This window comes from Brienomyrus brachyistius, chromosome 23, assembly GCF_023856365.1.
Source record: "Brienomyrus brachyistius isolate T26 chromosome 23, BBRACH_0.4, whole genome shotgun sequence".
Lineage (NCBI taxonomy): Eukaryota > Metazoa > Chordata > Actinopteri > Osteoglossiformes > Mormyridae > Brienomyrus > Brienomyrus brachyistius.
The window spans coordinates 20,053,539-20,081,092 of record NC_064555.1 but is presented as its reverse complement, the minus strand read 5'-3'; the positions used below and the strand labels follow the sequence as shown (position 1 = coordinate 20,081,092).

The following is a 27,554-nucleotide window of genomic DNA, read 5'->3' as shown; positions in this document are numbered from 1 at the left end:
AATATTATACACATTAGATGGAAAACGAAGTGCATATTCGCTTCTGCAATGGCTATAAACATCTTCATAATGCATTAAGTACATTTATAAAGTGTTATAAGCACAGTTATAACTATTCATGAAAAGACATAACACATTATAGTCATGTGCATTTTGCATTGTGAAATCTCTATGAAGGTCTTGTCTATAATGCACTTTTAAGCATCATTAAGCCCCTAACAGACGTAATATTTTGATGAATCTTCAGTACACTGTTCTTATGTTATGTTGCTGATCTGTGCATCTCACTGTATGAATATCAGTAGTAGATATGAAGGACTGCTGCAGACGGATTCTAGTGGAGTACATCAGTAGTGGTGTGAAAAACACTGCCATTTAATCAGATGGCTTCAGTAGCAACAAAATGACATCACCTACTCTGTCATTAGGTTAACTGCGGTGGACAGTTTAAACCGGGTTAGAACTGGAAGTAGTGACTGGGGTCTTAAACTGGACTTCAGGTTTCTTTTCAGAAACTGCCACTAGAGGTCACTCAGTGGTTTATCTGAAATCTGCTCTGTATATGATTTAGCTGCAGCTTAAGGAGAGATGATCCCCAAATCAGATATTAATAATGAGGTATTTTAATACTTTGAACAGCTATTATGTGATGCAGGCAAGCCAGATGAAACCTTGATGTGTTACAGCACCTGGCAGTGCTTAGGCTACCGTCGTATGGCACTTAGCTTACACTTTAAAGCTAGAGAGGGTGATGATTTGTATTTATTTGTCCTATATTTTAAATCTCTAAAGAAAAAAAGTTGCTGAAGCTCATGAACTTTCTGTCCTACAGACCTCTGATGATATTCAGGCCCCTTCTATCCTGTCTGCTTAACTCTATTCATCTCTAGCAGATTCTTTCGCAGCATGCAAATGATGTCGGCTAGATACAGGGTAGCCAGCTCTCATGCATCTGGCGTGAATCTCACACTTCTAGATTGTCACGCTCATGTGCATACTGTCTGTTCAATGCTGTCTATCTGTAAACCACAACACCCGCCCACCACTGAAACTGAGGCAGAAATTTCTCCTGTTATTGAATCTCTCATTAAGCAGGAAAACACTGCAGTAGTGCGTTTATTTTTTGAATAGGGGAAGCACAATGCGGACATTTAATAGTATGACCTTAAAAGGTCTTATTGTAGTGGGCCTGCAACTTATATGTCAATTCTGTTTTTGTTAATCAAAGGACTTCATTAGAATGAAGTTGTCAATATGAGCTGCAGTGTGTGCCTGGCTTCAACGCCTCTAGTTTGGCTTGAACTCACATACAGCTTAATCATCAATCTAACTACCCAGCAAATCTACTGAAAATCATTGAACTTGAAAATTAAACAGACGCTCAAACACATAACTCCCTGTTAACGACATTATTTATGTTATCTACAAAGGCCAATGGCAAAACATGACTTGCAAAATAATAACCACTCACTCTGGGTTTCAACAAAGTGTCAATTGGTGTTAATTGCCATGGTTTTACTGTCAGCATAGAATTTCTCCTTAAGCACCTAGTCATGGCACCAGCTGTAGCAGACTTCACCAAGGGCTTTCAAACAGCTGATTAAGAGATGTTCCAGTGACCATGTCCCAGAGTAACTGGTTGTTGTGTTGCTCTACCACCAGGCATGAAGGTTTGCAGGGCTTAGGAGTGTATCGTAGACAGATTTGACAAGAAACTGAATGCGATGGGAATGTGCCTGCCAGATGTTGTCCATGCCTGCCTAACCTCCTGAAGAAGATGTTGTCTTCCATGTCTGCCAGGGTCCTAGGGAAGAGACCTAGGCTGGTGCATCCTTTTTCCAGAGCCCCCACTATAGCCATCTGTCTTAAGAGTAACTCTGCCATCTTCACCGCTGCTTCAGCTCTTTGTTTCCTGCAAGTACAAAAACATTTCCCCTGCTAACTTTGTTTAACACAAACTAGTCTACTCAATTTGGAGAATGTGCTCAGATCATGAATGCTCAGTCAAACAAAGACAGATTCCCCACCCTCTGAATCACTGTCCACCTCAGCTGAGGTATTGGATGGGAGGGATTCAGTCTCAAAGAGCCTCAGGTTTGCTGAACTGCCATCAATTTTTCTACCTGTACATCCAAAAGCCTGTTGTGGACTTTTAAGTGTGTGTTTCCAAAGACAGACCAGTTGCTCAGAAGGTCGGCTGATTTTGAGAGTTTCCATAAGATTATTGCTGCAAACAGTAACAGAGCCTTGGATGATCAAAGACCCTTCCACCAGGCTGACACTGAGCTACATCATCACAGAATAAACTGGAGCAACACATCTATTAGCTAGCAAAACTGGATTTCAGGAAACAAGATGCAGCTCATGCCCCAATCTACATTGGAAGAGATGCCGTACAGAGGTTCAGCAACAGTTTCCTTGGGGGCACCTTCAGCAATAACCTCAAGTAGACAGAACATACAGCTGCTGTCACCAAAAAGGCCCACCAACTCCTTCACTTTCTCAGGTGTCTGAGGAAAGCCTGGATGACCACCGTTAAGGGGGCAAGCCAAGCACCAGCTCCACCGGGATGCAGCCAGTGCTTTCCTGCTCTGCTACGCAATACGCCCACAGGACCAGGGGAAGGTGGTTGCACTGATGCTCATTCATGAGGATTTCCAGTTGTGTGCCTAGGGTACACTGAAACCATTCCACCACTCTGTTGCTCTGCAGGTGAAGGGGTGTGGTGCAGCATCACTGTGCAGCATCTCTGGGGCCTCGCACCTGCAAAAAACTCATTGAGGAGCTTAGCCGCTGAGATGATGGCGCTCTGGTTGGGAACCACAGATGCCTAGGGCCACTTTGTGAAGCTGGGAATGGCTGCGAATGGCTGCGAGTATGTAGCGATTCCCAGCCTCAGTGGAGGAAAGGGGCCCAGGACATCCACCCCCATTCACACCATGGTGGTACCCATAAGGTACCAGGTAGTGCATCCAGTGCTGGAGAAGGGAGCACTTCTTGGGGTTCAACTGTGACCCTGCCTACCAGATTGTGGAGAACACAGTTCTTAGGTTCTGAATTGCTCTTACGAAGTCAGTGGCATAGACCAGAAGATTGTTGAGGTAGACTACGCATTTGGCTTGGAAGATGTGGGGCAGGACATGCTCCATGAGCCTCTCAAATGTGGCCGGGGTGTTGCACAGTCCGAACAGCATCAACTGGAAGTGCTATAGTCCATGGTTGATGGAGAAAGTGGTCTTATGGCGAGCTTCCGGGGCCAGTTCAACCTGCCAGTAGTCAGTCTGGAGGTCCAGGATGCTGAGCCACATCAACCCAGAGATGTAGTCCAGTGCGTTGTCAATGCTTGGCAGTGAGTCTTTCCTCGTCACTGCTTTCAGCCATCAGTAGTCAACGCAGTCATGCAACTGCCATGACCTGTCCTTTTTGCCAATGGGGACCGCTTAAGCCACCCATGGGCTGTTGGACGGCTCTATGACTCTTAAAGTGCCTGATCTCTCCACAGCCGTGGCAGGGGGCAGCTGCTGGTGGGCAGCATCTCTACCATGGCTCTCTCCTCACTATCAGAGCCCTCAGGCATGCAGATGTAGCTCCTACACGGTATGGCTGGCAACTGGTGGAACAGGATTTCTGCAGCCATTTTTGCCTCCGCCAGGTCCTTCGGGAGTGTGGACCGCCACCCGCAATTGGATGTGCTGGCGTAGCCACTCTGGTTTTAGTGCCTGGGTAAGGGCTTGCCATGGCAACTCTTCCTGTGTGGCGCCAGGGAAGTCTGCCCTCTTCACCTCCACGAACTGCTGCCGGCTGCACCACAGCTCCAGTGCTTCCTCCAGGGTGGTGAGATCTTGCTGCTCATCGGGGGTCAGGCTGAGGAGAGCCTGGAGCACGTCCTTCTCCAGTGCTAATGCCAAGTTCACTGCCGTCTCCTCCTCCTCACTCCAGCCATTGGGCAGGGTGGCCCGGCGCACTTGGATCAGGTAAGTGTCCAGGGGCTACTTCGCTCCATGGTGGTGGAGGAGCATCACCGTGGGCTTTGCCCTCTTCTCTCGTGCTGGCATGCTTACTTTAGCTCGCTCTGCCTGAGGGTGGAGTGAGCAGACCGTGCTGGATCCATCAGATTTCCCTGGGAAGACACGCTACTCGGTGTCCAGGGTTTTTGTCTGGTCTTCTAGTGCTCCCCACCATTGCTGCCAGAACCGTTGTTCCAGTTGTTTAACATCTTCCTAAGACTATTCCAATCAAACTTCTGACACCAGTGTAAGAGTGGGTTGCTAAGCCCTGCTGCTGACAATGATCAGGCAAAGACTGTTCTGGGTTTGGTGGCATTTATTGTTTCTGTACCACTCGTACTAACAACGCACTTGCACTGCCCACCATCTCTGTTGCCCCGCTTACTCCTAATACACACAGTGGGTGCACACACACACACACACACACATACACACACACACACACTAAATATAACAATAACAACAATAGAGTGTTTCCAAATACCAGGAATCCTCTGTTGTTCCATGCATGCAGTAAATATAAATTAGAAAATTCCCCCAAGTTGCTCTGCACAGGTCTTGAGCACCTTGCCACAGATCTGATCTGGGCCTGGACTCTTCCTACTACTAAGTTGACCTTAGCATCCTCACCACCGTACCAGTGTCCAGACTGATTTTACATGAGCCTGATTTAATACTGTGCCTCAGGTTATTTTTCTGCTCTGTAAAGTCATGCTTATCAATTTTCAGATGAAATTCATTTAGGTTATCAGCAAGATGTCATCGGAGTTAAAACCTGCAAGTTTGACTTCACTGTCCCCCCTCACATAGCGACCAGTCATTTTTTCTCATGCCATTCCAGGCAAGTCTGGCATTATTACGCCTGAATTCTGCGTCTATCTTTCTCTTTTAGCTTTCTTTATCTCTGCCCTTACCATTTACCTGCGTACTTTAACCTTAATTACATTACCGCTATTAAAAGCAGCTTTCCTTTGGTTAAATCAGTTTTTTTCAAATCAGAAGACACCCATGGCTTGTGGTTATGATAAACCATAACTTCCTTAGTCGGAATCACGGAGTCTTTACAGAATTTGATATAGCAGCACACAACATCAGTAAGTTCATGTATATTGTCAGAAGAGTCCAAAAACACAGACCAATCAGTACAATCAAAACAACCCCTATTGGGCAGGAGAGCTATCCTCAGACCAAACGTCCACCCTTTGCCTCACCACCTGCTCACGTTGCAGAACAGTCTTATATGTTGGAAGAAGGTGGACGATGATCCAACGATCCACAAGGTGGAGCAGCAAGGGATTGTTATGCCCCTTTGATGGGACCATAGCATAAGTCCAAAGTTGTCATATGTCGTGTTGGGCAGTTGACATACTGATAAAATCCCAATAGTATCCCTTTAATTTTGCAGTGGTTAAAAGTGCCGAGAATGAAATTTGGTGAGTCCGGCAAAACAGACTGGAGGTGCTGAACCACATTAAGCAATGCAATAGCATTGGGAGAAGCCCGAATTTCAGTATAAGCCCTGGAGATGAACATCTGTTTAGCCAGGATGTGGGATGACTGATCAGCTTGATCAGAAAAGGAAGATGCCCAGAGAGGCATCTCGAAAATCTGGACAGTTGCTGACAGAAGTATTTCAGGAATAGCGTTATCCGTACGCCACTGGATCAGTTCATCATCGCCCTACATTAGCTCCAGCTGCTGGCCTTGGTTGGACACAGAGGTTGGCATTACCTCCCCGAAGGTAAGAACTTTTCCGGGGGGCTCTGTTGCTGTGTGAGGTTCTGGGTCGCTGAGGTGAGCATTCTCTGGGATCGGCCCTGGGATTGACTCATCCAGGTCCACCACAGGAGTGGAGCAAGGGCAGCTGTGTGGTCGATATCCAAGTCTGGTCATTCTGTCACACCACACAGGAAAAGGATGACCCACTACACAGCGTAAGGCAGGAAAAGCCCCCACTGAGGGGACCTTTATTAGGGAAAACACAGGACCAGATGGGCATGACATGGAGCATATATGTTGCTCTGAAATAGTTTCACAGTTTCAGTTTTATTTGAACAAACTAACGTTACCACACAGTAAAATTACCATCAAAGAAAGAGTCAGTTTTTCAATTTCAATTCAAAGTCAATTTAGCAAGTCCAATTAGCCTCAGCATGTCCTTGGACTGTAGGGGAAAACCGGAGTACCCGGAGGAAACCCCATGACGTCATAGGGAGAACATGCAAACTCCACACACATGGGACGGATTATGGGTTGTGTGGGCCCCTGGGCAAAACGTCCGCAAGGACCCCCCCCCCCCCCTCACCACCACCACCACCACAACCACCACAATTCAAGGGCCCTTGGCAGCCAAACGCCCTCCCTATAGGGTCAGGGGCCCTTGTAGGCAGAGGATCAAAGAATGTAGGCCCTCTAAAATAGACAAACGAAAATACATTGTTGATAAGCGTTGCAAATTGTTTTGGGCTAGGGGCCCCACGGGCCCCCTGCACCCCAAGGGCCCCTGGGCAGCGGCCCTGCTGGCCCGGTCCGTAATCCGTCCCTGGTGCTAACCACTGCAGCACCATGCCGCCCCTATTTGCTTCTTTTTCTCTCTTAAATAAAAAGTACTGATAAGAGTACCAGAAAAGTACTAGATCGATAAGTACTATCGGTAAGAGTAGTAGTGACATTAAAATCTCTACTTGTATGGCTTCTGTTTTATGTATACATGGATACTTTGTATTCCATTTGTTATTCTATTAGTTTATTATTTGTTGTATTACTATTGTATTATCAATTTTATCATTCTATTTTTAACTTGTTGCACCAGCTCTAGGAGTCACAAGACTTCTTGAAGTCTGCATATTATAATGACAATAAAGCTGCGGTGAGTCGAGTATGAAGGTGACACAATGGTTAGTACTGTTACCTCCCATCTCTGGGCCCAGGGATCCAGTGTCTGTCCTGGTTCTGTGTGTGTAGAGTTTGCATGAGTTTTCCATGTATCATTGTAGGGTTTCCCCTGGGGTTTCTGCCAAATTCTCCATTTGTGTGAATAGTATGTGTGCCCTGTGACGGGTTAGTGAACCATCCTGGGTTATTATCTGCATTGTGCCCACAGCTTCTGGGATACGCTCTGCAACCTTGCATAGGACTGGATTTAGAAGATGGATCCATTGTGTACCTCCGTGCACTATAATGACAATGAAATTGAATTGAAAAACACTATTTAAGGTAATTTACTGGTCACTGTTTCGGTTTGTAGGGTTGTTTTTTGGACATGTTGCATAAGAGCCAAAAATCACCATTTGCAATTTTATAACAGAAACATGCTTTAGGAAGCTCTGCATTCATAGGCAACTTGGCCAGTAAGGCAAGGAAACTATTTTTTAATCAGCCTCCATTTTGCAGAACTTCAGTCAGTCAGAAGAGGTGTTAAACCACAAGAGTATTTGTCAGAGTAATATATGTATCAAACAATGATGTTCTGTTTTGTGCATATCTATACAAAGGCTAGTCTCCCCTAGTCCTGCTGTATGTAAGTCACTGGACAATGTTAGCTTATGTGACCTTTGACCTTTGAGCAGTGCATGAATACCATGCTGTGATGACTGCTGCTGGGAAGGGTGCTGGCAGGTGGCTAATATCTAAAAGTAGAAAGTAGATACTTTGGAGAAAACGAGGTTGTTGTATACCAGGCGTCCCCAACTATTTTCTGTATATTTTGTTTGGGGGTCTGAAGTCAAATATATCTTGGAGTCCAGCAGTTGGTGACCACTGTTTTATACTTTACTGCCATGACTAACTATAATACCGGATATTCGGTCTTCAAGCGACGACTCAAAACATTCCTTTTTCAGAAATACCTGACGTAGTACTTCTGTATTCTTACTCGGCACTTTTTCTGGTGTGTGTTTTTAAAAAAAAAAATAATAAAAAAAAAAAATTTTTAATTATGCACTACTCAACGGAGTTTTCGGACAGATGGTATTATACTAACTATACTAACTATAATACTGGATATGACTCATTTATGTCTCCAGAGCCACTTCTAGGGCAGATGATTTCAGAGAAGCTCTTTTGTTGCGCTGTTACTGAGCTGTCATTTTTGTACTTATGGCCTTCCTGTTAGCTTTAAGTTTGGCCATTCATTAGATACCGCATTGCATGAAAATCCAAGACAGTGGCTGTTTCTGTAATTTTACATGCTATCAACAATCGCAGCATGTACAAAATCAATGAGATCTGGTGTCATAGACATTCTAATGCTTAGCTGAACAGTAAGCGTCCTTGTCTGTATGCTGTATATATTCAGTTGCAACCACATGGTTAGCTGTTTGCTTTAGCAGGCAGCGCCCAATAAACTGCCCACCGTGTGTGTCTTGCAGTCCAGTTTAGTAGTCTGGAAGCTTTGAAACTGACAGAAAGTTTGATTATTGGTTTTTAAATAAACATCAAAATAGGCTATAGATTCAACAAAATATTTTTTTGTGAGCCATATGTTGTTTATTTGTTGAACAGCATTTATTTGTATCAGCAAAAAGTGTTCACTGTGTAAAGCTTGGAACATGCCAAGCCTATCTTCGGCTTTCAAAAATTGTCAGGATATCGATAATATCAGGCGACTGCCTGTCGTGCTCGTGTGTGTACCACATTCGAACATGGCTGATGTCCATTGGCCCTGTTCTGGCTGGTTTAGCATATTTAATCGTAGTTGAACCTAGTTGGTGAAACTCAGCTCTCTGACTTGTCTCAAAACTTGAATAGTTCCAGATCATCCCCCCATCATGTTAGAGAGATCACATATCTATTTAAGGATAGTCTACAAAACCACAGTGTGACGTGTAAAATAACTGCATAAAACTGAACAATCTAACCAGGCCCACCAAAAGGCACACTGTCCACGTTTAGATGCAGTTGTCTCTCTGACTGCTCACTGGATAAGGTAAGATCCTATACATGATTAGTTGCCAATATATCAATTTATCAACAGAAATATCCGTGTGGAATGTCTGATTTAAAAAATTTTGCATTTGCTGCATATTTTGCTGAAGTAATGTAAAACTTAAAAACTATAAGCTTTGACAACTATTGGTTAAATGACATTTGTTTCCATGATATTCAAAAAGTCAGATGTAGAGTTAGGAATGTAAAGCAATAAATATTTTGCCGTGACATGTTAACAGTGCAGTTCTGTGTTTAAAAACAGGCACAACATGAAATGTGTGGAATGTGACGTTCGTTTCTTTTTTGGAAATTGATCATGGTCTGTCATCAACTCTTGAGATTAAGTTTTTAAAATCAGTTTTTAGTATCTAAGCCAAGCTGTTTCTTGAATTTGTATAAATGCTATTAGCTGCTGATTCATTTTCAGGCTAAAATAAAGAATTAAAGTAATATAGAATAAAGGTGAAACATATGGGCTGAAAAGTTATTTAATTGCTGATGTTAATTCCAAAATAGTATTCAACAAATTCGGAGGCGGCATGGTGGTGCAGTGGTTCGCACTGTTGCCTCACACCTCTGCGACCCAGGTTTGAGTCTCCGCCTGGGTTACACGTGTGCGGAGTTTGCATGTTCTCCCCATGTCGTCGTGGGGTTTCCTCCAGGTACTCTGGTTTCCCGCCACAGTCCAAAGATATGCTGAGGCTAATTGGAGTTGCTAAATTGCCTGTAGGTGTGCATGTGCATGTGACTGGTGTGTGAGTGTGCCCTGCGATGGGCTGGCCCCTCATCCTGGGTTGTTCCCTGCCTTGTGCCCATTGATTCCGGGATAGGCTCCGGACCCCCCGCGACCCAATAGGATAAGCGGTTTGGTAAATGGATGGATGGATGAAATTCGGAGGCGGCATGGTGGTGCAGTGGTTCGCACTGTTGCCTCACACCTCTGCGACCCAGGTTTGAGTCTCCGCCTGGGTTACACGTGTGCGGAGTTTGCATGTTCTCCCCATGTCGTCGTGGGGTTTCCTCCAGGTACTCTGGTTTCCCGCCACAGTCCAAAGATATGCTGAGGCTAATTGGAGTTGCTAAATTGCCTGTAGGTGTGCATGTGCATGTGACTGGTGTGTGAGTGTGCCCTGCGATGGGCTGGCCCCTCATCCTGGGTTGTTCCCTGCCTTGTGCCCATTGCTTCTGGGATATGCTCCGGACCCCCCGCGACCCAGTAGGGAAAGTGGTTTGGAAAATGGATGGATGGATATTCAGCTAATTTTGTACGCCATTCCTGGACATACCAAACAAAATCCATCTATCCATTTTCCAAACCGCTTATCCTACTGGGTCGCGGGGGGTCCGGAGCCTATCCCGGAAGCAACCAAACAAAATCATCAATGGAAATATATGTTGTATAACTACTTCATTTTGGTCATTTTATTCTTCAGTTTCATTTTGGTCATTTTATTCTCTTCACACATGAAAATTTCGATCTGATCTTGTTTTTCTAGAAAAGGCACAAGTAAATATGTGACATTTCTTTATGTGAGTAGTGTCCATTTCATTTTTACTGTTGTAGGCTTTCAGCAAAATGCACCTGAATATGGGTCAAGCATATAATTTAAGTAATTTCACTCTATATAAACTACTGCTACCTAACTAGATATAAATATGGCCCTTTAGAATATGGCCCTTACAATAATTTTGTATTTTTATGGCAAAAGCCCAAAACTACAGAGGGAATGAAAAACTCCTCCCAGGTGTTATTGATAAAAAGTCTTGGTGCTTTCAGCTGTTCCTAAAAACCTCCCCAGTGAACTGAAAGTTCTGGACCTTCAAAAGAGTGATAAGCTGTGAGACTAATTACAGTGCATGTTCATATGACTGAGGCTAACATAAAATAGCTAACAGATACAGAAACTTCTAAACTAAAAATACACTTAATGTTTCACCTCACAGATAAATTACACTTCAAATCGAAACATATTTGTTCAAACACTATCAAAATTAAATCTGAAAAAAGATTTTATGCTAACGCTAGCAAGAAATGTTATACTAACATTTAACTAAACGAAGTTTAATGATTTTTCCAAAAACCGTGCAAACAGGGTCTCATCAACTGGGCCTGGTACGTTTAAGTTACTTTAAGTATCGTTTGCATGCTAAGCAGGTGAATGGACTGGAAGACACGAACAGGCTTGCAATAACCTCAGATAATATTTACTGCCAAGTTGGGGACACTGAACCCAAAATTATAATTTTACGCAGACGTACAAAAATACTGCCGGCATCTCATTTCACCTAACATCCACGCGAACGGAGATATTCACCAATTTTGAAAACAGGCTTTCACCACAGTCGCCAGTTCTTACTTTAAGCTTACTTTCGCATTAGTTATGTCTTTTAATTGCATGGATAGGACTATCAGCTATATAGCTGTTAGCTCACCTGTTAGCCTGTCTGACTAAAACATCTAAGGTCTAAGAAATATTTAACAGACTAACATGATGTCAATCTTAATATAGTTTTATAATGCACTTACCAAGAAGCACAAGCAGATCTTCACTGGTTGTTGTGTGACTCTTTAGTTAACTCTTACTGAGGCACGTACACGCGTATCTGCGAGATTTGCGAGTAGCTGCCCCGGATCAGATGCGGACCTTTCTGACGGACTGTCAGTCGGAGGTTGCGGACAAATATGCTGCAAAGCTGGTGCAGAGGTGCACAGTGAGTGTGACTGCGACGCGAATCTGGTGATTCGAAGACGGATCCGGCACAGAGAGATGCCCTCCCCCCACTTCGGGGTCCATGGCTGGCATGGCGCACAAACTACCTTATGCTCAGATTCCGACACCCACAGAATAGTGGCTTCTTCAGTAAATAGTGGAGATGACTGCCGTATGAAACCTCCCCAAGATATATTCCATACACTTTATCTACATAATCTACCAAGACTACATCATCTAATACAATCTCAATATGCGATTGTATTTATTTGTATTTATTTCTCGCACAACAAGAGCTGAGAGGTTAACTGATAATGCTGCAGTCCAATGTCCATAACAGAGACTTCTTCATGATTCTGATCATCCCAGCCATTGTAGCAGGCAGCGGTTCTTTTGTGATGTACTCATGACAAGAATGGCTTTACTCCCGACGTGGGCCGGACCTTGTCAGTGACCTCTGTGTTGCTGTCTGATTCCGTGTTGGTCCAGGAACTCTGTGCTCCAAACGGTCCTCCCACCACCTTCGACACAGCAGCTATGGTCGCATGTGGAGACAGCGCTCTGCTCACTAGGGTGCAAACTAAAGGAACTACACAGCAAATGAGCAGTAGCAGAGCAAGAAAAGTGCCTCCATAACCCCCCCCCATATTACACCACCAGTCAAAGATTCCTGCGTGTCGACCTGCACCTCTCGCCATCTCGTCCTGTAACCCCAGCGATTTAACACTCGGTGGTGTACTCTGCATCCTGGGGAGATGCCTGCCTCATTCCGCTCTGTGTCGTCCCTTGTCGTCTGTACTTTCTCCTTTTCCTCTTTGGAAATACCTTGTGTATTTTGACTTGTTATGTACAATTTACAACTTTTACAACAATTTACAAAAATCAGTAGCACCCCCCTCCCCCCCTTTGCTCTATGGGCAAGATCATGCACGTCCATTATCAAGGTGTCAACCATTGGCGGAATGCAGCCAAAAGTTCCTCATGGTTGCAAAACACCACCGTTATCCTTAGTGCCCCCCCCCCCCCCCCATTTCTACACAGAGCCCAGCATGTTTCTCCTGTGAATGTCCTCACACCCCAAGTATGTGACCTGCTCTTATCAGTATTGCAGCCTGGCTTGGGGCCCCTTATGTCCCCCTTTCTCTAAACCTTCAGCAACAGCATTGACCCTCGATGGCGGTCAGCTGAGGTGTCAGCAGCCAGCAGATCTGCTACATACTATATCACTGTGCTTCTTAAAATCAGTCCATCCAAAACTGCCATAAGCACCTGACTGAACACATGTGGCCAGTGATTAAGTCCCTGCAGAATCCTCATATAGGTACCACTGACCCCTAAAGGTAGAATGCAAAGGAAAACTGAATAGGGACACAGTGAAAAAGATCCTCAACTGTAAACCACTTTCCACTGTCTGAGTCTCCACTGCTTCATTCCCTGCACACAGATCACAAATTAGAACATAAGAAATGTACAAACGATAGGTGGCCATTTGGGTCATCAAGCTCATTTGGGGGACAACTTTAATAGTTAATTAAAGCTATTACACAGCATGTAGTTAGAATATGGAATAGTCTTCCTGCTAGTGTAGTGCAAGCTAAAACCCTGGGTTCCTTTAAACCAGAGCTAGATAAGATTTTAACAACTCTGAGCTATTAGTTAAGTTCTTCCCAAACGAGCTTGATGGGCCGAATGGCCTCCTCTCGTTCGTAAATTTCTTATGTTCTTACGTTCAAACATTTTTTTATTTATTAAATTAATAATCGACACCTTTGCGGTAATGATAGAGAGGTTTCAGAAATTAGGTTAATGGCTTCATGTGAATCACCCATCTTCCCTTTGCCCCTCAAATAATACATTTGTTTATTTCAATGTTGGCTGTTTAATACACTTACAAAAATGTGATGCAGTTGCTTTGTAACAGTGATATAGTTAACTTCTTATGATAAAATGTGGTATTCCAAAAATAGTTGCCAAAAAAGTGTGGGGGGGGGTCATCTTGTTAATTATTTTACAATAAATTGGGGGAAATTAAACAACGTTTCACTTCTGAGTAACAATTTGATGCATTTAATAACTATATTCTATCAAGGTATACAAACAATATACAATCATAAGATAAATCATAGAAAAGAGACAGTGTACGTTAAAATACTGGTTATAATCAGGCAATATGTTCTGCTAAGTTATTTATAAAAAAAAAAAAAAGATTATAATAGATTGTAAGAAGCTGACTCATTGACTGACACCAGTTCATATGTTCTCTCCATTATATGCATGACAGTTTGGGATTATAGCACTGGAATAATAGTAAAATAGAAGTTATGAAATGATGTTATTTCTTTCCGAACGTTTCCAGCCTGCTTTTCCCCTGATTTTATTTGCAGTGAGCAGTGTGATGCTTCCTAAGCCGTTTACTCCCTGGCCGCTGCCTCACGTATGATAACAGCGCATGGAGGAAACATGCAGCTTCTGCACCAACAGACCTTAGAATTTTTTTTTTATTACGGAGCTGCTGCTCTGCTTATGAACATGGAAGCTGTTATGTTCAAAATCAGTATGAGGGAGAATGTACTCATGGGTCTAACATCGCCACCTACTGGCAGCAGAGTTGAACACAACAGAAGCACCATATTCAGTTTGCATGGTTGTGGATGCCTTGTTCTTCTGATTCATGGCTATGTAGTATCAAATATCCCAGCAAGACTATTTGTCTAAAACAGTGATCACCAGCCAATTAAACAGTCGATCTTTCAGGCATTGCTAGTCGATTGTGAAAATAATGTTCACTGCATTAATTGCTTCACTCAGTTTTCAAAGGAAAATACCCTAGTATTTTACTGCCCAATACTGCCCAATCCTATTTAGCACCCCCCACCCCCCTGTTCCTTATTCTCCTCCCTGCAATCAGTATGTTGTCTGGCAATGGGTGAGCATTAGTAGCCTGCATAACAAACTGGAATTGGCATTTTTAATAACCTAAGGTCATGCATGCATGTGTATTTGATTTTGACTGCACTGTCACAGATCGCCTCAGACTTGGACGTGAAAGGATAATGCATTTTACCAGTGCCCCCCCCCCCCCCCCAAGATTTTACAACCACCCCCCCCCCCCCCCCCATCCCAAAGCACAAATACAAACACACACACGCAAACCAGTTATTGTATTTGCAAAATGTAAAAAGGCTAAGGAGCACTGGTCTGAAGTACATGTTTTGTTTACTTCATTAGAGAATCAGACCTGAATCACCACTGATGGAGGGACTGTGGAGGCTCCTTGTCCTGGGCTGGTTATGTCACCTCCAGTCTCCTGGCGTCTTAGGAGTCATGGCCATTGGAACCCCAGAAGAGTGTGAAAAGGCTCCCTTTGTCCCTGGCTACAACCTGGGAGGAGAAGGCTTTGATATTGTGAAGATGGAGCGCAAAGGTGCATATGTGATCGATTCTGAACAGTGGAGGAATGCAAACGGAACCTGTAAACTTAGACGAAATCCTTACTTGAAAGGGCCGCGGCAGAAGATTCCAATAGCTGTAGTGAATTGGAGAGCCATCTCCAAATGCAGAATGAAGGTCTCCAGCACTGTCTATGAATCCAGTGAGTCTGTTGTCAATGACAGCACATCCAGTGTGACAAACAACTGGAAAGCTGGCCTAGAGATTCCAGTCAACCCTAATGTGAAAGTTGGGGTGGGCTTGGGCGGTACCCACTCACGGGATGCAACGTTTGCCATGACGAAATCAAAGCAAGACAAATACAGCTTCACCAAACATCAGGTCCACTGCAGCTTGTATAGGTGAGACTCACTTTTAAGACGACATGCAAAATAATAACAAAAAGCTAACTATGTTTAATAGAACAGAAGACAATACAAAAGCTAAAAGATTGTTACGTAACAGGCTCAAAAAGATACTTTTTCAATTTCTTAGGCAACAATGAAAATAGACATTGAACCACATATTGAAACCTTTGTTGTGTTTTTTTCTCTTTTCCTCCTCATTATTGTTTTATGTTACCCCTGCCTTCCCCAGTTACAGTGTAGCAATTAAGCCTCCACTTCACAAAGAGTTTCTGGAGTTCATTAACCAGCTACCCAAACAGTACAACCAAAATACTAAAACCAATTATAGAGATCTGATTGATACGTATGGTACCCATTTTATAAAAAAAGTGGAAACTGGTGGAAAATTAAAGAGTATCACTGCCATCAAGACCTGCCAGACTGCAATGAGTGGCCTCACAGACACAGCTGTTAAAGACTGCCTGGATGTTGAAGCTTCAGCAACAACTGCAATGACTGCAAGTATAAAGACAGAAGCCCATCACTGCAAGGAACTTAAGAAGAAACTGGGCAGCAGCCAGACCTTTAGCAGCATGTTCAGTGAACGCCACTCTGAGGTGGTGGGTGGGAATGTTAATTCAGCAGATTTGCTTTTCTCAGGTGGTTCAGATCCAAGTACATACAAGAGTTGGCTGGATTCCTTGAAGAACAGCCCAGATGTAGTCTCCTACAGTCTGAAACCCCTACATTTTTTGCTGCCTTCTGGCCATTTTGCAATAATGTCAGTTAAGAAAGCAATAGAACAGTACATCATAGAGAACGCACTGCTGAAGAGCTGCTCTGAATCTTGTCAGATAGGAATAAGATCTTCTGCGAGAGACCACTGTGCCTGTGTCTGCAATGGCAATGGGAATATAAACTCCAACTGCTGCCCAATTTCAAAAGGACTGGCTACACTGAAAGTGTATAAAATGAGAGCAAAGAAGCTGTATGGAGATCACTTTACCAAAACTGATGGCTCTGTTCTAGTGTCATATGGTAGACAGAGACAGCGTACTAAGATTATTCCAGATAATGACAATCCAGTATGGCAGGAAAATTTTGAGTTTGGTGCCATCAAAGTTGACATGTCCACTAAGCTAACATTCCAGGTATATGATGAAGATACAACTTGGAACAGTGACCTTCTAGGAAAATGTTCGTTTGACCTTCAAAGAGGAACTGTTTCAGACACCTGTATGTTTACATATGGTACCTTCTTCTTCTCCTACACATTAACATGTGCTCCCAGCTTGGGTGGTAGTACTTGTTCTGGATACAAACCAACACCTATGAGCGTCTCCCAAGCAAAGATCTTCGACTCCCGTAATGGCATCCTTGCTAGGAATCTCTGGAAGGTAGAAAAGGCTGGGAAACAACCAGGGAACCACTCCATCATATTATAGCTTCAAACGGTGAGCACCACCTGCAGTTATTTTCTTTGCAATATAATTTCCTATAGGTCAGATCAGTTCAAATTATGGTTAATGTCCTTTAAGTGAAAACTCATCCAAAGACCTGCATGAGATTCAAAGAGTTTATGAGAGTTATCTGTTAAAGTAGATCTTAGTAGTTGCCCAGGCAAATTACTTAAACCAAAAAAGTCTTTTGATTAACATAAACAAGCCTTTAAGATGTGATGGATTTAATTCACCGCAATTAACATATATATTCATTTGCTTTGCGCTTTGAATTATTTTTTTTCTTGCTATCTGAATAAAGCATTGACAAGCATAAAATGTGTTTCTACACCGAATTTGATTTTCTAAGGTGTTTCAGATCCAAGTGAATACAAGAGTTGGCTGGATTCCTTGAAAAACATTCCAGGTATTCCAGATACCATACATTGAATACTTATAATGCTACAGCCCTTGTCTTTAAATGCAGACTTGAGAAGCTTCAGCAAAAACCATTTAAAAATTTGCGATGCCAGTCCAACAGGACAGTGTGGAGGGTTGTGACTCCCACTTTGCGAACCAGATGAAGTCACATAAAAGTTAACATCTTTTCAGTAAATACTGAACACATCTAAAGATCAGCGTGTGATGCATGTTTTCATATCTGTTGAAGAAGATGAATTCTGGTGGGCATATTATCTTTTGTAGCTACACTAAAATTAAGAAAGAACAAGGCTTTAAGATGTATTGAATTTAATCCACAGTATTTAACCTTACACTATATGCAGTTTGCAGTCTGAATGATTTATTCACAGTTGCTGATTTTTTTAATCTGAAGTACTGGCAAGCATAAAATGTCTGGTGACTGACTGAAATTATAGTACTGCCATTATTTAATTACAAATTATAGATAATTTTGCTTACCTAAATTATTAAACACCTTGCACTTTATTAGGACAGATAGATTCACGATGCAGGAACCGGAGAGCATCCATTCAGTAAATGCTTATCCCACTCAGGATTGCAGTGGGTCTGGATACTAATCCCAGAGGCTAAGGGCACACGGCAGTGACATATCTAAAGATTATTTCGGAACTCCCCTTAACCTCAGCATCGGTTGTTGCGGGGGAGGGACAGTCTGGGGCATCAAGAGGAAACCCCACAACAACGCAGGGAGAACATGCAAATTCCACACACGGAGCCACAGCAGAAACTTGAATCCTGGTCCTAGAGGTGGCAGCAATATTGCTAAGCACTGTGCCACTGTGCCACTGTGACACCCCCGACTGGAGGCCAAAACTGGGCACTTTTGTTTTGATCTGGTCTAATAGAATAGAAAAGTACAGAATATAGATACTTTATTCATCCCCATGGGGAAATTGGCTTGTCTCCATCTTGCTCTGCATAACAGACTCACAAATAAAATGTAGATTCATGTAAGTTTTGGGGTCAGAATATAGGGTCAGTCAGCATTTAGTACATATAGAGTAAGAGTCTTTCACAACAGTGATATAAATTCTGATATTACATAACTATTAGGCAGAACTGTTTAAATGTGCTAGACATGAACACGAAAAACCCATGAGGGTAAGAATTTTGATTAAATTTTGAATTTTATCAATAAGGTAAGATTAGCTGGCAAGAATTTTACTGCTGCAACACCAGCCAGGGCTACGATCTGGAGAAAGAGGTAAGGACCATGCGCCGATACGGCATGTTGCCGCACCCACCACAGGGATGAGAACCGAAGTGCAGCCATGCAAGGGGTGATGCCTCAGACCACACCAGTTCTTGTCCGAAACTCTCGAACAACCTATATATTTACACCTATATGGATATGCGGCATCATTTAGTGCTGAAGACATTAAATTACACTGCAGGGGCAAGAGGGACCAACAATGAGGGTTGGCTGCTGCTCCGAAAGCAGCCAAAGGTAACCCCACGTTCATTCACCCCCCCCCCCCCCCCACCTTGGTCCACCTTTGGATCTTATGATCCAAAATCCTGGTTTTATTTTATGTTAATGTGACTTATCTCATAGATCTTTGTATTTAATTTACTAAATTCATTACAAAGGTGCACAAAGTGAAACCCAAAACTATTCCTCTTCCAACTCTTCATGCAATACAAAGTTGTACTGAACTTGGAGCCAGGAATGTACCAGGGAGCACATAGCAGAGGAACAATCTAGACAGGAAGCCAGTCCATCACACGGTACAAACATCCAGTTATTAAATCAATGCTTGTCCTCTGCACGGTTTTATTATTCTTATTGTGATTTAAAAATTTAATAGCGATAATAATAATTCCCAAAATTTCCGTTGAATTAAATACTTGCAGTATCAACCATCCATTCTACCGACACTACCTTTCTATACTTCAATGCCGGAAACGCAGCAACAAGAAATGACGTTGAGCGTTTAGAACAAAAAACTCCATTGGATAAATCTTAAGCAGGTCTGTTAACACCGCTCACAACGATTGGATAAGCATGTAAAAATGCGCGTTACGGGGACCCACACAGAGCAGGGAATATGAGGGTAAGAAGAAGGCGGCCATCTTCGTGAGGTCGTAAGATTTTGCGGTGAGATCTTTTAATAAGCTTTAAAAAAATACAAACTCAAATCTTATACCAGAATATAAAAATGCGCATAAATGTATACAGATTAGCTGTCGACGTATTTTTGTATAGAGCAGACACTAAAATGTGACTTGCGACGTGATAACGCCAGACTGTGGACTGAGCAGGCTAACAAGGTACCGATATATAATTAATTTGAACCATTTAGCCTATTTAGATCCGGATGAAACCTAGAATATTTATTATATTTAGGATCGGGTATATAGGATTTTAATGGCAACGAATGTGCAATTTTCAAAGCCAGAGGCAAACGATAAGAAACACGGACGGGGAAAAATTGGCAGTAGAACGTCATAGGAAGTACGTACTTCTCCCGCAAAACTAGTCACTGCCCCCTCTCTGCATCACTCAGGACTGCAGACGTAAATAAGTAATATATGTTCAATTCACTTAATATTTAATCTTAGTAAGACAGTTATGTTTAATTAATTATTGACTTTTGTTTTTTGTGAATATTATGCAATTATTTTTTCTGTAAGTTTAAAATGTTTATACAATACCTCAATTAGCTGTTTAAGACTTGTATTCAAATAGTTTGGTTTCAGATAACACTGTTATACTCCAATATATGACGTGTTTGTAATGTTTTTACCTTCAATAAAATCTTTTGTAATGTTTTTCATTTGTTCTTCGCCGTACTTTTCTCGTCAAGATGCCCAGGCACTGCTCAGCTGCTGGTTGTAAGTCCCGTGACACTAGAGAAACACGGAAAGCTGGAATTACCTTCCATAGGTGAGCTGATTTTTTTTTTCCTTTTGTTTTAATGAAGTGTACCAGTGTAATCCTGCTACACTTTGTTAATGTCTGCACTGTTGTTTAAACCAAAGTAGTCATTTGTCCTACTTGCATGATATTGTATGTGTATTGCATTTCACTGTATTTGTACAAATGACAGTAAAGCTTTTGAACCCTTGGATCCTTGACAGACTGCCAAAGCGTGGTAGCCCACGCCGCACACAATGGATCTTAAATTCCCAGCGCAAGGACCCCCAAGGAAAGGGTCAGTGGGACCCCCAGAGTCACTTTATCTACTTCTGCTCCAAACACTTCACACCGGAGAGTTTTGAGCTGTCTGGAGTCAGGTAAGCTGGAGGGAGATAGACCACAAGTGCATAGCAGTCAATCACACCTGCTAATCGTGAGCATATGTATTTGAATGTTCAGCATTTTGTCATTATCAATGTTTGGGTATTTTCTTATAGCCAGGACTAAATTATTTCTTCAAATAGTCCTCCATAAAAAGTTCACAAGAAAATTTGCCTTGTGTCTTTAGTTGCAGTCCATCAATTATCCAACCGTTTGTCTTATTCGCTTCTCCCTCTTGCACACAGTGGTTACCGAAGACTGAAAGAAGATGCATTACCTACTGTCTTTGAAACGTTCTCAAGGCAGAAGCGATGCACTGGTGATAAAGGGCAACAGACAAGCAAGCAGACACAGACGAGCAGACAGGCACGGTAATACATAGAGACACACATCTAACCTGTCATTTTCACAGAGGAAATTAATGCTTCTTAGGGATGTGCATGTGATGCAGTGCGACTCGACGTAATACAATGTGAAGAAAAAATTTAACACAACGTTATGCAAATCAATATGGTACAGATACAGAAACAGGTTAGAGAGGGGAAATCGATCAAAATATAAAATTATTGGTCACATTTCTAAATAATAAAGCCATAGGGCCTCTACTAATAATTATATATTCATAAATAGGATTTTACAGATGCAAAGATGTTGGAAACAGTGCATCTCGAGTTTATCCCGAATTGTATCTGGTGCATGTTTTTTTTAATCGGGGCAACCACATCATAAACTTTTATGCCAATGCACCAATGGAAATCAGCGAATCCTATCATCCCCAATGTCTTTGTTTTGTATTTTCCAAGGAGACAGACGCGTTCCCTGAAGCAGACAAGGACTGTGTTAGAGCCTGGCAATCAGCTGGGGCCAGAGAGCTCTGCTGCTGCAGGAAAAGCTGCTGGAGGGGTGGACTCTCTCCTGGAAGACACATCTGAGCGAAACAGTGCTGTGAACGAGGCCGGGGGGGCCGGGATGGGAACAAAGCCCCTTCCAAGCGCTGACTCTCCTTTGCCCTCCTCTTTTTCCCAGTCCTCACCTCACACATCCCAAGTTCTGCTCCCTCCCTCTGAAAGTTCTCCCTCTTCTTCCCAGATGGCAGCACCGTTTCTTACAGACCGCCAGTCATCATCGTCCCCTCAGCCTCCTTCCCCGTCTCGGTACATGAAACGACTACCACCCCCGCCGGGGTTTCATTTGCCCAGAGAGCATAGCTATGCCCAGCTCTGTCCCTCGGTGTGGAGGAAGCGCTACGACAGGGCTATTGATAGCTTGGAGAAGACCCTGCGCCTGCTCAACGCAGCCAGACGGAGGGAGACGCGTCTCAGGCACACGCTGCTGCGTCTCCGCGAGGACCGGCTCCGACAAACACTTCTGCACCTCAGAGGGGGAGCGAAATGGAAAGAGGGTAGAGAGAGGGTAAAACAGAGCCTGCAAGGTGGTATCAGAGAGAGAGCAGATAGGGCCGTGAGACAGGGGACAGATGAGCAAGAAATGGAGATAGAGAGGATGGCAGAGGAGTTGAATCTCTTTGATGATGAAGCAGAAGACTCAAGTGAATGGGGAGGGTATCCCCAATCATCATCGACAAGGACGAAAGAGAAGATGGGCTACTGCTTCTACTGTGGAAGAGGGCAAAAGCAGCTTGGTGACATGGAGGAAGGAAGTTCAGGAACATCTGAGAAAGTTAAGGAGGGACTTGAGGACAAAGATGGTTCCCAGAGCCGTGAAACAGATGAGAAAACCCAACACAACCAAGAGAGTAGAGTTACAACCCAGAATGCTGGAAGGACTCAGGAAAAGATTGCAGACGCAGGAACTGAGGCCTGTTGTTACTACTACTACTACAGTGGCTGCACAGGGGGGCAAGAGGGAAATGCAGTCGAAGATGTGCAGATAGTCACCATGGAGCTGCCGCATGGCTGGCAGCTGTCACCGCAGCAGCAGCAAGCGCAGTCGGTGCAACCTCAAGCAGCTGCATTAAAAAGTGTGAGCCAGACTGGTGCACTCCAGGAAGGTCGCAGGTTACAGGTACCCTTGCAGCCAGAGAAGCCAAATCAGAAGTATCTCACAAGCTCTCTGTCAACAGGATCGCTGCAGGCCGTCTCGCCGTCCCAGGACCTGCACCTGCTGCAGTCAATGCGGCTCGAGCTGCATAAACCACATGTGCAAATGCAGCAGGTCGAGCTGGTCCAGCAAGGCCTCACCGCACAGCCAAGGGTTTTTGTGATGGACTCTGTGGGTGAGGGACAGGCGGGAGTTGGGACTGAGGACCAACAGGTGTTTTGGGTACAAGAAGACAGGGACGGGCATCTGCTGCTGGTCCCAGTACCTGGGGAAGATGTGAGAAAAGGCACAGCCCAGAAGGAGCTCAGAGACACTGCAGTTCAGCCTCTGCTAGTATCAGAGGTGGGATTTCATAATGATATGACTGATGGCAACCTGGAACCTTATCTGGAGGGCAGTGATGGAGGGCAAAGGATCACAGGACAGACTGGAAAAGAGCAGTACATAGCAGAGGTTAGGACTGCTGCAGGAGGCGGGGATTTGAGGGAAAAGCTGAAGGAGCATTTAGAAGGCTTCCAGCTCCAACTCAGCAATGAATTCATAAATTAGCATGTCGGTCACTAAACATGTATCGCAGTGTTCACAGGTATTGGAGGAGAATGTATGGGGCAGACAAGATGTCTATTAAAAACAGCCGGCTTATTTTTCCATTTATATTATATTTATGATAATTGTTTACTTGTCGTACTTTGTTTTAAAATAACTCAGCATAAAGTTTTTTTTTATAACCATTGATATTAAAATCTCAGCTGCAGAGGTGATTGAATGTGCCGAAGTTTTAAAGGAATTGGACTCAGCTTGGTATTAATACGCTTCATTAGCTATAGCTATATAACAGTTCCTGATTTAGTACTTGTGGTTCAGTGTCAATGATAAATTCTTATGAATGTAGGAGTTACCTGTAATTTTTGGTAAAAAAAAGTGTGTGTTATATCAATATTCTATTTACTTGTGTGTGTCGGATGGGGGGCTGGAATTATGCTTATATCAGATTGTATTAGTTTTGCATACAGTACTGTGCAAAGGTCTTAGGCACTCAAACTTTAACACTATTTATCTGGGTAGTAAGTGCACATTTTCTTGGAACAAAAAAATATTATTTAACATAAGAACATATGAAAATTACGAGAAACACATACATTTATAAACATTTAATAATAAATTTAATAATAAATAAACATTTACTGAAAAACGTATTTGTTAAAATAACTAAGACTTTATTCTGTCAAAATTTAAAAAATGTGTTTTGATGCATGTCACTGAATGCTGCTTAATAGTACCTAACCGGGGGTGCTCCCCCAGAGACAGTTGCTAGTCCATTTATTCTTTTAAAGACTACTGATTCCAATTTGGTGCCATATGCTTTTATCTTGTAGGTCATAGGATAGCTCCATTTCTACCAGCTATAGGCCATGGTACGTCTGGGCTATTATGCTTAAATTCTTTATTGATTAGCGTTGTCTATGTGCTTTATAACAAATTTCATACTTCTTTTACACAAGTTTACTTATTGTATACACACTTTAAAGTTCAGAAAACGACTTGCCTCAGCTGTTTTCAATAAAAGACAGTGGTGTGTGGGTGTCGTGGCTGCAAACACAAGCACGACATAGAGAGAGCAAGAGTTATTTTAACAAGGATCGCCAGCGTTATTCCTTGATTCTTGTTGTCGAAATGCTTAAGATGTTTTATTTTAAATAACACATTACCCGAGTCGTGGGCGCGCTGCGGTGGTGGGGGTCACGTGCACTCATAGTTACAGTTTTCTCTTTTGAACCCATATCTGTACTTGTGCGCGGTCATATATGAAAAACAAAACTTCAAACAGGATTTACTGGGAGACAAAATGTCCAACTTGATGTATGGCCCGCGTGGCACGGCCTTGATGATACTTGTGCCTCTACCATAGGAGGAAAACCCCCCCGCTCGACGTAGTAAAATTATCTGTACTTGTGCGCGGTCATGTATGAAAAACAAAACTTCAAACAGAATTTACTGGGAGACAAAATGTCCAACTTGATGAATGGCCCAAGTTATTAGAGATGACCGGGATTTGACCTACCGGGATGTACAAAAGTGCGGCCCCATACGCTGATGTAATACAAACGCTTGCGTGAGGAAAAAAACCCACATACTCTGTCAAAACTACCGCCAAGCGTTTTTATTGGATGTCAGACCCTCCGCCTCCTCTCATTCTTTGCTCCAACTTTATCATTTTCTCCCAGAGTCTCATTCTCTCAGAGTTTCTCTCAGACTCGCGCAGCGGCATGGCTCTCAGCTCTCCGGCATCAGTCTCGCACAGCAGCGCGGCTCTCAGCTCTCTGGTCACTAAATTTAATTACTTCCTTATCACCCTAATGGTGCCGACTGGAGCCCCCAATCTCTCCCTGACTTCCCCGTGATCAGTATTTGCTAACACTGTCTGTATTCAAATGATCAACCAAGAACATTGGGAAGTCTTTACTACTTTTCCTTGCAGAATATTGGTTTAAGCTTAATAAAACCAAACAAGCGCAGTCCAAGATAGACGTATTACTATCAGCAGTCTCTGTTCGGCCAGGTTTTTGCTACTTCTCCTTACAATCTGACATCAACATATCCGAATAACAAAACCTAAAGGTTGCTTATTTGCATATTAAAAAAAATACATAATGGGGATATATAGCTTTCGAAGGAACAAACAGGCACGCTTTGGTTTGTTCAGAAATATTTTATTAAAAGCGATACAAGATTATTATATATCATAAGCTTTGATAAGTAATTATAAAATGCTGCAAGCTATTCACACTCGGGCATGCCATCATCACCCACCTTCACTCTTAGACTGGGGAGCCCTTCTCAGTCCTGGCAGGAGACCAACACGTGAGTCCCAAGAATGTGCCGGGTGATGCGCGCTCTATCCCAAGGCTGAGCTCCAGTCCGCACTGAGTCCTCCCCGTTCCTTTATACTAGATACCTTAAAAGCTACTGCATTTGTGTGGGCAGGGAATGAGCCGGCCTGGCTTACCCCTCCCCTCCGGCAGTGCACTCTTATTTTGTCAATTCTTATCTTAGTGGAGTGAAATTCCTTGCAGCTGCAAAACATATTGGGTAACCCTTTGTCTTCTCCTCGGAAAAACAAGGTAAGCATCCTTGAACAAGAATTTCTTAGGACAAGCGTTCCACAAACAAGCTGTACAATTAATTCCAGAAAAACATGTTGCGCTACTCATCCTGGCACAATGGCATGGGTGAATCACGGATGTACTGGAGGAGGCATTAGAATCTCAGGGTGGTTAGTCCATACACACACAGAATCAATCAATACCTCCATCACCCCAAATGTATGTCTGCTAGGTGGAGTTGGAGGTGTTCCGAACTGTGAGTACTGGAGTTGAACAATCATAATATTCCAGAATATTACAGTAATAGGAGGACAGTGAACAACTCTTACTAATTCTATGCTATGTAAGAGTCGTAATCACCCACAAATTTTTTCTCTTACAGCCATGATGAGACCAATTTACTTGCAGAGGGTGTTTCTGTCTTGATCCAGTCGTACGACGACTTAAATGCGTTCGATGTGTTTCCAGCACATCGAACCAGGGCCCATCGTATCCGAGTTTGGTATAACAGAGTCGACAGACTTGGTCTTATCAACTAACCGTATCTCCAGTGTTAGTGTAACCAAAATGTTCCCAAACTCGTGATTATGACTGACTTTAGCTAGAAATCACGGCCACAGTTAGCATATTATTTTCCATGTTGAACATCTTCTTGTGAATTTAGGTTACTCCCGTGTCAGGAAATGTATTGATTAATTTCTGTCTGCATTCCAAACCAAAAATGGTTTAACTGAATGGAAAACAGCTAGTATGTGTTCTACCCAGGAAGCGAGGACCTTGTGAAAAAATAGCGTAGTAAAGTATATTAATAATGCGCTATAATTACAAAAAGTGTAATAGAAATAATTTTCTTTGAGTATTTTTTCAAATGTACTTTAAATGTATTTTTGTACACTTTAAAGAGGTATATTATAAATGTAACTGTGCTTTAGTGTAAGAGAGAGATGCAATACCGCTTTCGTCAAAATGACAGGTCGGGTCAAAGGTCACGTTCAAAAGTTCAGTGGGCGGAGCTTATGTTGTAGTGGGTTGAGCTTGGTTGTGTAACTGACGCAATAGCATGTGGATTTAATTATTTATTTAAATATTTTTTTTTGTCTTCTTCCCCGGGGGTTGGTTGTGTAACTGCTGCAATGGTATTTGTATTTAATTATTTATTTATTATTTTAAATGATTGTGGCTTAGGGGCCTGGGTTGGTTGTGTTAGTGATGCAATGGTATTTGGATTTAATTATTTATTATTTTAAATGCTTATTTTAAATGTTTATTATTTTAAAATGATATTGAGGAGAGTGCTTATGAGTGTGTATTATTTTAAAAATGATATTGATGAGAGTGCTTATGAGCGTGTGTTATTTGAATAAGTTATTATTATTATTATTTTGTGGGGCGCGGGGGGGGGGAGTGAGCGTGGCTGGGTTACCTGATGGAGCGCGAGCGTACGGTGTGCGGTAGCGTGGTAAGGTCCCCGGGCTTCGGAGAATCAGCAAAGGACTTATTCACATACTGGTGCGGTAGCGCGGAAAGGTCCGCACGGCTTTTGGATAATCCTCGGAGAGAGCGATGCGGGAGAGCTGAGAGGCGTGCTGCTGCGCGAGTCTGAGAGAAACTGTGAGAGACTGTGGGATAAAATGGTAAAGTTGGAGCAAAGAATGAGAGGAGGAGGTGCAGGGTCTATCGTCCAATAAAAACGCTCGGCGCTAGTTTTGACCGTGTGTTTTTTCCTCACGCAAGCGTTTGTATCACATCGGCGTATGGCGCCAATTTGTAAAGGTCATAAGTCGAGACATACATCGAGTCTGT

General features: G+C 43.0%; 2 protein-coding genes and 1 long non-coding RNA gene across 8 annotated transcripts in view; 2 read left to right on the top strand and 1 right to left on the bottom strand.

Moving 5' to 3' along the window:
* LOC125719282 (uncharacterized) overlaps positions 1–25,678 on the bottom strand; it is a 31,848-nt gene extending 6,170 nt beyond the window's left edge. The window contains exons 1-5 of one of the 2 annotated variants that reach the window (XR_007385056.1): positions 25,459–25,678; positions 20,093–20,195; positions 15,143–15,245; positions 14,886–15,028; positions 12,103–12,182 (exon numbers count right to left, since the gene is read on the bottom strand). This is a non-coding gene — a long non-coding RNA (uncharacterized LOC125719282). Of the gene's footprint in view, positions 1–11,934; positions 12,183–14,885; positions 15,029–15,142; positions 15,246–20,092; positions 20,196–25,458 lie in introns of those variants that run through there. The other variant, XR_007385055.1, reaches the window with a different exon arrangement.
* LOC125719280 (perforin-1-like) lies at positions 14,900–17,201 on the top strand. Its single transcript, XM_048993924.1, has 2 exons — positions 14,900–15,438; positions 15,674–17,201. The coding sequence occupies exons 1-2, from the start codon at positions 14,900–14,902 to the stop codon at positions 16,866–16,868; spliced, it is 1,734 nt and encodes a 577-aa protein (XP_048849881.1). The 3' UTR covers positions 16,869–17,201.
* On the top strand, positions 19,298–23,839 carry thap7 (THAP domain containing 7). 5 transcript variants are annotated; one of them, XM_048993920.1, is made up of 7 exons: positions 19,298–19,443; positions 19,552–19,616; positions 19,741–19,800; positions 20,153–20,232; positions 20,427–20,582; positions 20,832–20,957; positions 21,390–23,839. In XM_048993920.1, the coding sequence occupies exons 4-7, from the start codon at positions 20,153–20,155 to the stop codon at positions 23,194–23,196; spliced, it is 2,169 nt and encodes a 722-aa protein (XP_048849877.1). In that variant the 5' UTR covers positions 19,298–19,443; positions 19,552–19,616; positions 19,741–19,800; the 3' UTR covers positions 23,197–23,839. The 5 variants fall into 5 exon arrangements, with proteins under 5 accessions (XP_048849877.1, XP_048849876.1, XP_048849873.1 ...); XM_048993919.1 differs by lacking the exon at positions 19,741–19,800; XM_048993916.1 differs by having other exon boundaries at positions 19,298–19,870.
* Positions 25,679–27,554: the final 1,876 nt, after the last annotated feature.